At 46.0% G+C, this 13433-nt stretch overlaps 1 protein-coding gene across 1 annotated transcript in view; it reads left to right on the forward strand.

The window, feature by feature from the left end:
• Positions 1–13433, forward strand: part of LOC311101889 (cell adhesion molecule DSCAM-like) — a gene marked incomplete at both ends in the record, with an annotated part of 190179 nt that overhangs the window by 21986 nt on the left and 154760 nt on the right. Inside the window, 2 exons of the mRNA XM_084143124.1 lie at positions 5071–5388; positions 5495–5641. Coding sequence (XP_083999250.1) covers positions 5071–5388; positions 5495–5641 — 465 coding nt within the window. The remainder of the gene's footprint in view (positions 1–5070; positions 5389–5494; positions 5642–13433) is intronic.

The following is a 13433-nucleotide window of genomic DNA, read 5'->3' on the forward strand; positions in this document are numbered from 1 at the left end:
TCCATCAGTCCGTCTCCTTCCTTGGATATCGCATTTCCACCTCAGGTGTGGAGATGGAGGGAGATCGCATTTCAGCTGTGCGTAATTGGCCGACTCCAACCACGGTTAAGGAGGTGCAGCGCTTCCTTGGCCTTTCCAACTATTATCGGAGGTTTATCTGGGTCTCAGTCAGCCTGACCTCTGGGTTTCACCCCGAGAGTAATGGGCAGGTGGAACGGATAAATCAGGACGTGGGTAGGTTCCTGCGGTCATACTGCCAGGACCAGCCGGGGGAGTGGTCGGTGTTTTTGCCATGGGCAGAATATGCCCAGAACTCTCTCCGCCACTCCTCCACTAACTTAACGCCTTTCCAGTGTATTCTAGGTTACCAACCGGTTCTGGCACCGTGGCACCAGAGCCAGACCGAGGCTCCTGCGGTGGATGACTGGTTTCGGCGGGCGGAGGAGACGTGGGATGCTGCCCACGTTCACCTCCAACGCGCCGTGCGTCGTCAGAATGCCAACGCTGACCGCCACCGCAGTGAGGCCCCCGTCTTTGTACCGGGGGATCGGGTCTGGCTCTCGACCCAGAATCTGCCCCTCTGCCTGCCCTGCCGGAAGCTGAGCCTGCGGTTTTTGGGGCCGTTCAAAGTTCTGCGGAGAGTCAACAAGGTCACTTATAGGTTATTACTTCCCCCTGATTACCATATTCACCCCTCGTTTCATGTGTCTCTCCTCAGGCCGGTGGTAGCTGGTCCGCTCCAGGAGTCTGAGGTGCGGGAGGTCCCTCCACCTCCTCTGGACATCGAGGGGGCCCCGGCGTACTCTGTCCGTTCCATCCTGGATTCGAGGTGTCGGGTGGGGGGCCTTCAGTACCTCGTGGAGTGGGAGGGGTACGGTCCGGAGGAACGGTGCTGGGTTCCGGTGAGGGATATCCTCGATCCCTCCATGTTACGGGATTTCCACCGTCGCCATCCGGCTCGCCCTGCTCCGCGTCCTCCTGGCTGTCCCCGAGGTCGGGGTCGGCGCGCTGCTGGAGCCATGCGTCAAGGGGGTGGTAATATCACGACTTCCGCTGAGGCTGCCTCCCCTCCTTGTTCGGGCAGGTTTCGGCGTTCGTCGACACCGGCTTACTAGCTGCTGCCGATCCATTTATCATCACTCCACTTGTCTTGTCTAATTAATCACACACACCTGGTCCTTATCCCCAATTAGTCATTGTATAATTGTTCCCTCTGCTTCCTTGTCTGTGTGGGTGATTGTTTGTAGTGAGCGGTGTGTAGCTCGGTTGAGCTACCCTTACCTTGTTGTTGCCAGGGTAGATATTTCCCTTGTGCCTGAGTTTTGTTGTCGCATGCTTGCGCAACTGTTTATCAACGGAATAAACTCTTTGGATGCGTATTACTCTCCTGCGCCTGACTCCTTCTATCACACGAATCACATCGTCAGTGTTTTTTCTGTATGAAATGACTGGAAAGGACTTCTTGTGTCACTAGTGTGTGGTGGAAATTCTAACCAGAAAGGAAGAGAGACTGTAGATTCTTGAAACAACTTATTTTATTATAAGAATTGCAATTCTGGAGCAGTTAACAATCACACAGGTGCAGAGTTAAGAGCCCAACGAAAAAGAGTTGGGTCTCCGTTTTTATAAGAAAAAGTACAACCCCCCTTTGGGTGGTGTGACAAACAGACAGAACAATAGCAGTGAGGAAGTACTGGTTGGTGACCTTAATGTACAGTCAAAGGACTATGCAACTGATAATCTGTGGGTGGTCTGTGGTGAGGTCTTTTCTCAATGCTCATTGTCTCTACACTGTTTCTAAAAGGAACCGAAAACATTTGTCCTGCTCGTCTCTTACAGCTTAGTTCAGTCTACTGATAAATAACAGGATATGGAATAACAGCATTTTGTCTGTAAGTGCAAAACCATGAGTCAGTTACGTAGACAAAGGGGAAGTGTTGGGAGCAAGTCTCATTAGTACATCATATGACTTTAATTAAATGCATAGATACACTGGATAAACATTATTACAGTAATTTTTGCCACCATAAGTGTTAGAAGATTTAAACAGGCACACCCTTGATAGAACTAGTCTTTTTTTCTCAATCAATGTTATTTATTTATTATTGGGCAAATCATGATGGGCTTCAATAGATAAGCCTAGGTCCATCCTAGACAAAATTCAAACCTTCCTGCAGCTATGTTGCTAGGACCACAAACAGGACAGAATCAATCAGTCATAAACGGAGCCTTGATATGAGAGAGAGAGAGAGAGAGGAGAGAGCACAAGCAAATGAGGGCAAGAATCAGTGTCCTGGGTAGCCCTCTGTTGGAAGTCATGGGCGTAACACAGCTAGACTCAGGATACCCTTAAGTGTCTGTGAAAGTGTGGGTGTGCATCATGAGTCATCCCTATCCTCTGTGTGTATGGCTGCCATTGACAGATTGATCAATCTGAGGAGGCTAATGCTCAGCTAGCGCCTCCATCACCCATTAAGGAATGAGCTTAGTCACAGCCAGGGATTCTCTCAGGCCGCCTCTCTGCCATAGACAACACTGTATGACTGACTCATAGTGTGCCATTAGAAATACAATTATGGATGAGCCACTGATTATACAGGAGTGCGTTTTCTTTAACGCCTACCACAGCAATTGGGATCAACTGATAAGTCAGAGTGGCTACCAGTGATGTCAACTTACCTCTGGACTGAACAGAAACTCTCACATCAGAAACCGCTGAGTAGAGCAATATGGAAGTTTCGGTACAAATTAGTATAAATGCAGACAGATAATTTGTTCGTTCGACATGGTGGGATCTTTTTTTGTCTGTAAAATGTATTACGCGAGAAATGGCGGTGGAAATACCTTTGTGCGCAAATATTTATATAATAACCATCATATCGAAGTAAACTTGGAGTCATGCGATGATATGGTGTGTGGTCCTCCCACTACGACTTGGAAAACCATGCAGTTTATTAGGATACAGATGAAATAAGTTATGATGAACTTCACAGAGTGGTGAAAGTTCCCGGTGATGAGCTTTATGCTCCTTTCATATCGATGGTCTTATTCTGGTGGCGTGATGATCGTTGCTTGGCTGCCGTTTGACAAAAAAAGAATCTTGCTCTTATCCATAATAATCTCATAATGTAGACTACCCTACCCACACTGTATCTGCGAGCTGTTCGCTAGAGCGCACGTGCCAAGACCAGAGTAGGCACATTTGTGACAAAACTATCGGTAGAGTTGAAAATGCGATAGAAACATATTCAAATTTAGATTTGTATTCGGTACATGAAAACTTAAACGAAAAAGTACATTTTGTGTGGACTACTTGTCATCATGCACTGATTTTTATCCGCAACAAGTCAGTTTGGTGCAAACACACCACTGGTGGGAAAATACACAATTTTCTTTATGCGGATTTTAGAATATTCACATGAAAATCTGTCGTCAATTGGATGGAAACCTAGCTATGGATACTCAGTGATTCCCACATAAAAAAATCAACTTATAGTATTTTTTGCAGTTTTTATTTGTGTAATTATGAGTTTTTATTGTGTGTGTGTGCACGCATGATTGTGTGTTTGGAGTGTTTGAGTGTATATCTTTGCTGGTCAAAGCCGCTGGAGCAGAGAGAGGGTGGAAACCACTGCGATTTGAAACTTTGTTAGAAATTTATGAAGTGCTAAAATGTTTTATCCCCAGGGAGGCCTAGCTGGCTGTCACTGGTAAGACATTTACTTCTAGGCACTGACTCTGACACCAGACAGAGATCCAGAGGTAGGCAGCAGGCAGGCACAGGGCCATGCTCAGCCAGGAGAAGTTATGCACTGAGTGTACAAAACATTAAGAACGCTTCTTAATATTGAGTTGCACCAATATTTACCCTCAGAACAGCCTCAATTCGTTGGGGCATGGACTCTACAAGGTGTCGAAAGCGTTCCACAGGGATGCTGGCCCATGTTGACTCCAATGCTTCCCACAGTTGTGTCAAGTTGGCTGGATGTATTTTGGGTGGTGGACCGTTCTTGATACACATTGGAAACTGTTGAGCGTGAGAAACCCAGCAGCCCAGGCATCTACTACCATACCCCATTCAGGCACTTAAATCTTGGCTATTATTATTATTATTATTATTATTATTATTATTATTATTATTATTATTATTATTATGTCTTACCCGTTGACCCTCTGAATGGCACACATACACAATTCATGCCTCAATTGTCTCAAGGCTTTAAAATACTTATTTAACCTGTCTCCTCCCCTTCATCTACACTGATTGAAGTGGATTTAACAAATTATATCAATATGTCATGGAAAGAGCAGGTGTTCATAATGTTTTGTACACTCAGTTTATACACCACTCAGAAATCAACCACCTAGCAATTAGCTCTGAGCCACCTGATACTAATTGGTCCCACTTTGTGTTTCACTCCCTTCCAAGGGAGCTACGTAATGACACACACTTTTACATCATCAACACTCTTTTCCCCCTTGTTGGTCCCCTGCTCAACCAAAGCAGCATACATGTTCAATGCTGTGTATGAGCAAATGACCTCACTTCAGTGCCTGTTATTTTACTTTTATGTAATGAATGTGATTTAAGCGGTATCAAGGATTAGATGATGACTAAAAAGGTCCACATTAAAGACACTGTAAACATCTGGTCCATAACAAAAGCATTTATTGGTTTCATCATGGCCAAGTAAATAACTACTGTTCTGTATTTAGAAGTAAACATACATATATTTTGGATCTTAATTTGACCAGTATTGTCGCAGCAAAAGAATCCTGCAGCAACAGGATTTGAAAGTTTAGTCCATAATGTTGCTTGATCGGTGGTTAGGCTATTAGCTGGCCAAAATTAGGCTATGTGAAAAGTGTATTACCTTTAATATAACCGTGTGTTAGTGCGGGTTTTCAGTGAATTTATGTAAATCATGAAGCTGATCTGCATTATCTCAGCAGGAAAATTCTTAGCAACAAAGTGTGATCAAATTAAGATTCTACGCCTGTAGTATACCCGTTCAAGTCAGTTGTCATGTCATCTAATGTTTTTGTTCTCTTTGTTCTCCTCTCTTGCAGTTTTTAGTGAAGATCTACGTTCCAGCTTATATTTTGTCAATGCATCTCTGCAAGAGGTAGTGTTTGCCAGCACCACAGGGACCCTGGTGCCCTGTCCTGCTGCAGGCGTGCCCCCCGCCTCGCTGCGCTGGTACCTGGCCACCGGAGAGGAGATCTACGATGTGCCTGGGATACGCCACGTGCACCCCAATGGCACCCTCCAGATCTTTAACTTCCTCCCCTCCAGCTTTAGTAAGCTAATCCATGACAATACCTACTATTGCACAGCTGAAAATCCTTCAGGGAAAATAAGAAGCCAAGATGTCCACATTAAGGCCGGTAAGTGTTTATTTTAAACAGTAACTGTTGTTGTTTTCATTCTTAATTTCTGCTTGTATGTATTTCATTTGCTTTTGCCAAATGCCACCCCTCTTGCTATCCTCAGTATTTCGGGAACCCTACACGGTCCGGGTGGAAGACCAGAAAGCCATGAGAGGCAATGTAGCGGTCTTCAAGTGCATTATCCCTGCCTCCGTGGAGTCTTACGTCACTGTCGTATCGTGGGAGAAAGACACAGTCTCACTATCCTCAGGTAAGACAACATTCGTATATCTTGGTCAGAATTTTGTTCAATTCCTTGCTTGGACTCTTCAAATCAGCTATTGGATTACACGTTCAGAGGAGTGATTCGTAGGTGAAGCTAACAAAATAAGATTTGTTTACACAGACAGTGCTATGGATCCCAAGTTTTCTGCATGGGAAGCCTTCCCTGCTCTGCTCTGTGTTCTTGGGCCACTGTTCTGTCTCTCTGTGACTTACCTGTTTGTGGTCTCAGTCAGCTATTACTGGAGCACCATGGAATCCTGTCTTCCTACACTTATAGCCAAGCTAATGGCTGTCTGTCATATTGACCCCCCCACCCCTCGATTGGAACCATTAATTGCACAGGTTGATATTGTACATTAAACGTTCGATTGATGCCCACCCTCTGGGCAATTTTGCTCTATATGGGTCATTTAGAAAAATATAGACAAGCACACACCTCATGCCATTTGACAGAGGGCAAATTGTGGGACATGTTTTAGTGACATTTTAAATGTGTCTGCTCAAGCACAAAGATCCCTTCTGTGATCCATGTCTCTGTGTACTTGTTGCTAGTCGAGGGCATTACTGTTTCTGCTGCTGTAAGGATATATTATATGATTTATAATGAGTTTAGGTCATGCAGTATTGTAGTCTTATGGAACCTTTATTTTTATATTTTCGATTTTTACTGCAAAACAGCCAGGGTGTTATAAAGGTGAATAATGTGTAGGAGCAGTGATGTGTTTTATCATCACCCAGTTCTTAGAAGTGCTTGACATGCATTAAAAACAACCTAGATGGGATTGTCTCTGTTTATTCCAATAACTATCAAGCCACACGAGGCCTGTCAGAAGCATCAGCAGCATGGCCAGAATCAGTGCTCTTTCCCTGCTAAATATTTGATGATGTTCTGATGCATGAGCAAATGCACCTTACACTGTTATGGAGAGGATATGTTTATGGCGTGAGCAGGGGTTACAATGGGCATTAAAGGGTGTGTGTTTTATTTCTTTACCAGGGGTTTGATTCCTGGTTGTGTGTGTGTGTATATGTTTGAATATATGTTAGCATGAGGTTATCAACCAGGCCTGGAAACAGAGCAGTTTGACCCAACCTATTCTTCTCTGAGGGTTGCCAACCCTGCACTCTAAATTTTTCATGAAAGAAGACTTGGTCTCGGTGGACACAAAATAAAGCTATCCAACTGCTGTGCTAAATTATTAATCCAAGGTTTTTGTTGGGAACAGTTACATCAAGCACACATCCGCAGTCAGCCTTTCGATTGGAATTCAAAGACCAAAACACATTCCACACACAACAGATCCACCTCAACCAGCTTGAGCCTCTGATGGTTATTATACATGTTGGTTTTGAATCTGTTTAGAAACATCAGTATTAGCTAACAAATAATTGTTATTATTATAGATGTAGCTATTATTTTCACTATACAATCATTTTCTTTGTGGTTGTTCAATAAAATATGTATGTATGTTATAGATTCATGTATCATATAATCCCTTTACAGTAGACACCTTAGCATAAGGTGTTACCCTATATATCTTAAAAATCATATTCTAATATGTACAAGGGACTGGTTTGCATTGCGTCTCATCTGAAACCTTTGAATTTCCAGTGATTCATGTCAGGGGAAAGAATATGTATAATTACAGACTAGGGCTGGTTCTAATTAATCAACTGTGATTGAAAAGTTAATTACAATATGAATGATCTCTTAAAATAAGGACTGCTTAGTAGTCATTTGAAGTGGCCCTGTTTTCAATTTGAATGAGCACCGCAACTCACAATGTTGCCACTAACTTACCATTAACCTGTCATGCATTATAAAATGTACCTCGCCGTGCGGCTTTTCAAATTCATGGCAGCCGCTCGGCTCCTCACTGCTTTTGATAAACAACTGACAGAGCTAATAGGGAGATGAAAGAGAAAAAAGCAGAGGAGTGGAGCTTGCAGAGCAGCTGTCTTTTATATGGGACACCTAATGCATCTCCAGCTTTTTTATGTGTGTGTATCAAGTGGTGGGGCTGATGAATACGGGATGGGCTGGATGGCACATCTTTTTGTCTTCTGCATCTGCTTTGCCTTTGTCTCTCACCTTTCACATGTGATCCAATTTAATGAGGGGGCCTTGATGGAAAAACGCTGATGAAAACTAGCTCTCTAAGGGATGTACACAACATGTTGTCATACAGGTTTGTATTCCCCTTGGATGGGGGATTTACAATGCAATTATGAGTCCTATGGTTATACAATAACTTATTCTTCCTCTCTTCTCTCTCACACTCTTCCTCTTTGTTTTGCTGGATGAAGCAGAGGTGGGGTTTGCTGCACAGTGAACCTGTCTCATTCAGAGCACGTCTCTGCATGGCCCTGCATTGGTCCTCTGGGTTTCAGTCTCCTCCAATGATGCTACACTCTGCACCTACTGGGAAACTTGTATTCATCCATGTGAGGTGGGACTTTGTCTTGAGCAAACGGCATACTGTGTATACAGTATCTTACACATGTTGTTTGCTGGCGTTCGCAAACATTTGCACATATTTAAATGTTAATTTAAGTGTCAGGATGTTGCCATAGTGCTGCTGCATCAAACTTTTTTGCACCAACTTTGTAGCCTGGTAGATCAAATTGCCCCAGACAGACAGACAGACAGACATACAGGTACAAGGCCTGTGTATGAGTGAGATGGCCAGTGTCTGTCTACTGTTGCTGGGAGGAAAAGTAGAGACTGGTCCTCTGGTGCCTGGAGATAGTGCTTTCTCATTAGAACAAACACACGTGCCTTTCATATTTTCAAGCTGAAGATTAAGCTGGAGATGGTGCAAGGGAAGCTTTTCTCAAGCATTAAGGCACAGGCTTACTGCAATGCTGGAGGAGAGGGATGACTGTAAGCCTCTCACTCCTCTTCTCTCTCCTCTCTTTCTCCCTCCACTTCTCTCTCCTCTCTTTCTCCCTCTCCTTCTCTCTCCTCTCTTTCTCCCTCTCCTTCTCTCTCCTCTCTTTCTCCCTCTCCTTCTCTCTCCTCTCTTTCTCCCTCTCCTTCTCTCTCCTCTCTTTCTCCCTCTCCTTCTCTCTCCTCTCTTTCTCCCTCTCCTTCTCTCTCCCCTCTCCTTCTCTCTCCTCTCTTTCTCCCTCTCCTTCTCTCTCCCCTCTCCTTCTCTCTCTCTTTCTCCCTCTCCTTCTCATCACCTCTTTCACTTGCTCACTTATAAGGAATGTTGTTGAAAGGCATTTGTTATTAGATGTATTGGTGATAGCGTTGTATACTGAGCAGCTTTCCTGTTTCTTAGTGTTGGTACAATACCATAATGGTATTAAATGCAGTCATATATACTGTATAATCTTCTGGATTTGACCTTCTATTAGGGCTCACGGGTCGTAGTGGCCAGAGAAAAGGGCCTTACGATTCTACTGATGTAGTCTTAAAGTCTCTATCCCGGATGATCAGTGAGTCTTCTTCCTGCTCCTCATTTACTGGCCTTGACTGCCAGCCTAACCTCCTCCATTGCGTAACACTTGGCAGAAGGCCCGAGTCAATTTCCTGCTGGCTGCAAAACACTGTTTTCTATTTGGTTTATGCAAATGTGACGTCCAATGATCCGAGCGTTACCAGAACCCCTGGATACATTTTTCAGACACATTTATGTGGGCTGCTTCACAACTGTGTACTCTACACTAACTGTTTAAATGCCTCAGCAATCTCTCACGCTGCTCTTGACGCCACTCACCCTCATTCAAGGTACTTGAGCAGTGCTAATCAAAGCTTATCAAGGAGTTTGCCTGCTAATAGCATCAGTGTCGTAACCAGCCAATCTCCATAATGTCTGGGATGCCCTTACAGGAGCTAGAGTAGGGAAGGAAGGAAGCTATCATCACACAGCAGCTTCATGACACCTCCCCATTTTTCACTGGGATTGACAGTCAGGCCAACTTTGAAAAGAGGGCAGAAAGAAGCTCTTACTGGTTCTGTTAGTCTGCCGAGGGGGAAGAAGAAGATGGAGCGGAGAGTGGGAGAGGCTGAAGCTTTCCTTGGTAAACAAAGGCATCCATACTGCATTGCATAGGCCACACTGTTATCTCTCTCTCTCTCTCTCTCTCTCTCAGAAAGAGGGAGAGCATGATCTCTATCTAACCACAGAACGATTGCGAGGCAGCCCTGGGCTAGTGTGTGTGTGCGTGCATGCCTTCGTGCGTGGTGCCTGCATGTGCTATTCCTCCCACCCTGCAGTAAAGCCTCCATTTTACTCCTGCTCCACCCAGAGCAGCAGCAACTGAAATGCTGACCCTCATCTTCCACTAGATCCCAGTTCATAGTCTACTCATGCACAGCTGCTGAAAAGCTTGGGGAGATGGGGTATTGGGAGTGTGTGTGCGTCTGTGAGTGTGTGCGTGTGTGTAGAAGGATACAATCCATAAATATCAATACTTGTGTGCATTAACCACGTGGCTACCAGAGAGAATTATGGGAACATGAGCTGAAGGATGCATTTGTGCATTTGCAGCATGAATGCTGTGTGAAGTGGAGTTTTGGGAATTGGGGTGAGGGGAGAATGGACCCTTTTTTATGTGAGTGGAGTGAGCAGAGGAGATGGTCTGGGGTGGGTTGTTGATCTAAATGTACAGTACCAGTCAAAAGTTTGGACACACCTACTCATTCAAGGGTTTTTCTTTATTTTTACTATTTTCTACATTGTAAAATAATAGTGAAGACATCAAAACTATGAAATAACTCATAAGGAATCATGTGGTAACCAAAAAAGTGTTTAAAAAATCGCTAATCACAATTGAGAACCACACTGCTGGGTTTTCATTTCATGTTAAAATCATATTGTTTCACACAACTCAGCCCTCAATATGAACCATAGATTACATTTTGTTCTTCTATTTTATTCATATGTGTCACGATCGTTTACGAACGAGAAGGACCAAGGCGCAGCGTGATATGCATTCATGTTTATTTAACGAATAAACGCACAACCAAAACAACAAACGAAACGTGAAGTCCAAGGTAGACAAATAACATACCTCACACGGAACAAGATCCCACAACTAACAGGTGCCAAAAGGCTGCCTAAGTATGGTCCCCAATCAGAGACAACGAGCTACAGCTGCCTCTGATTGGGAACCACCCCGGCCAACATAGATCTGCACATACTAGATCTAAAACATAGAAATCAACATAGCAACACCCAAATCGGAAAATACACAATCTGACTCAACAAATCCAAGTCCTCAGAGTCAGGGCGTGACAGTACCCCCCCCCAAAGGTGCGGACTCCGACCGCGCCACATAAACATAACAGGGTAGGGGCCGGGTGGGCATTCCGCCTCGGAGGCGGATCCGGCTCCGGGTGTACCACAATTTACTCTCCACCTCCCTGTTGCGTGCTGCTTCCCCTCTCCTTCCTCCCACGACGTACCAAGCCCTGTCTGGACCCTGGTGTGGGAGACCCCGAACCTGGAGAGGGGCTGACGTCTGGGTCTGGACTGGAACCGCTCACTGGAGCTGGACCCGACGATGGTGGATCGAACTGCTCTGGCTCCGGAGTAGAGCCGCTGACCGGAGCTGGATCAGGCACCGGTGGAGCGGACTGCTCTGGCTCCGGAGTGGAGCCGCTGACCAGAGCTGGACTGGACCCCGGTGGAGCGGATTGCTCTGGCTCCGGAGTGGAGCAGCTGACCGGTGCCGGACCAGGCACCGGTGGAACAGGCACGGGCCATGCCGGACTGGACACACGCACCACTGGCTTGGTGCGGGGAGCAGGAACGGGCCGAACTTGGCTGATGACGCGCACCCCTGGCTTGGTGCGGGGAGCAGGAACGGGCCGGACTGGGCTGACGACGCGCACCACTGGCTTGGTGCGGGGAGCAGGAACGGGCCGTACCGGACTGGCGACGTGCACCACTGGCCTGGTGCGGGGAGCAGGAACAGGCCGGGCCGGGCTGGCGACGCGCACCACAGACTTGGTGCGAGGGACAGGAACAGGTCGGACCGGGCTGGCGACGCGCACCACTGGCTTGGTGCGAGGGGCAGGAACAGGCCGGACCGGGCTGGCGACGCGCACCACGGGCTTGGTGCGAGGGGCAGGAACAGGCCGAACCGGGCTGGCGACGCGCACCACTGGCTTGGTGCGAGGGACAGGAACAGGCCGGACCGGGCTGGCGACGCGCACCACTGGCTTGGTGCGAGGGACAGGAACAGGCCGGACCGGGCTGGCGGCACGCACCACTTGATTGGTGCGAGGAGCGGGACTGGGTTCCTTCATTAACCCCCGCTCCTTCTGCTGCCTAATCAGCTCCTCTCGCCGTGCCTCTACACTTTCCTTCTGCTCCCTCTGAACCAATGACCCCCCTAATCTGGTGGCCTCCTCTGCTAAACAGCGGAACCGCTCTATCGCGGCCTCCCGCTGCCTCGTCTTCCACGGCGTGTGCCCCCCCCCACATTGTTTTTGGGGTTGTCTCTCCCCCGTGATCATGGCCTCCATCCCTCTTGCCAAACTCTCGCTCATCTCCTCCCAAGTCCATCCTCTCTCCTCGGCACGCTGCTTGGTCCAGGATTGGTGGGATCTTCTGTCACGATCGTTTACGAACGAGAAGGACCAAGGCGCAGCGTAATATGCATTCATGTTTATTTAACGAATAAACGCACAACCAAAACAACAAACGAAACGTGAAGTCCAAGGTAGACAAATAACATACCTCACACGGAACAAGATCCCACAACTAACAGGTGCCAAAATGCTGCCTAAGTATGGTCCCCAATCAGAGACAACGAGCTACAGCTGCCTCTGATTGGGAACCACCCCGGCCAACATAGATCTGTACATACTAGATCTAAAACATAGAAATCAACATAGCAACACCCAACACGGAAAATACACACCCTGACTCAACAAATACAAGTCCTCAGAGTCAGGGCGTGACAATATGTCAAGATGGCATATTGTAGCAAACGAGTAACCTACTGTGTTTGCTATTGCTGTCTGATGTTTGTAGTCCTCAGCTTTTCTGTGATGTGGGACAGAGGGATGGAGGCAGTGTTAGGGTCAATTCAAAATTGAAGTCTGTCAATTCAGGAATTAATCTATATTTCCAATTCAATCATTGAGAAAAGGGCAACTATTTTCATGACTTCTGAATAAACTGAAGAGGAGAAGCAATTAATTTCAGATGTTCAATTTTAAAATAAAAAAATCAGAATACTTCCTGAATTCAGTGACTTCAATTTGAAGTGACCCCAACCATGGAGGGAGGGATATAATTGTTTGTGTATTTTCACATTGTACAACATGAGTAAAACAAATTGTATGAGGTGCACTCACCTCTTTTAAGGAGGGATGTACAGTATAAATTAAGAGGTCAGAGTATTACTGCAGTATTACTATAGTATAGCAATTTTCTATTGAGGAGGCCGAACACCAGATTTCCTGCTGATACATTACTGCAGTATTACTGCAGTATTATAGCAATTTTCAATTGAGGAGGCCGAGCACCAGATTTCCTGCTGATACAGTGCCTGCCTGCCACCCAGCCTAGCAAAGCTATAGAAAACAACAACTGTTGATCACAGTTAGAGTGCTGAGCAGGCGTTCTTACATCACAGTTTACTGATAAATAAGAGCAATATGGAAGCCATTAGGCCACTTAGGATGAAAATGATTAGGTGGTGATCTGTGGAGCGATGGGTACTAAGCGTGGTTTAATCTTTAATAAGCAGTGATGGGTTTATGGTATGTTGCAGTTTGCCATCAGTTGTCGGAACGGGAACGGGCCTTTCCAGTG

Source organism: Coregonus lavaretus (genome assembly GCF_964263955.1).
Source record: "Coregonus lavaretus genome assembly, chromosome: 26".
In the NCBI taxonomy this organism is placed as follows: Eukaryota; Metazoa; Chordata; class Actinopteri; order Salmoniformes; family Salmonidae; genus Coregonus; species Coregonus lavaretus.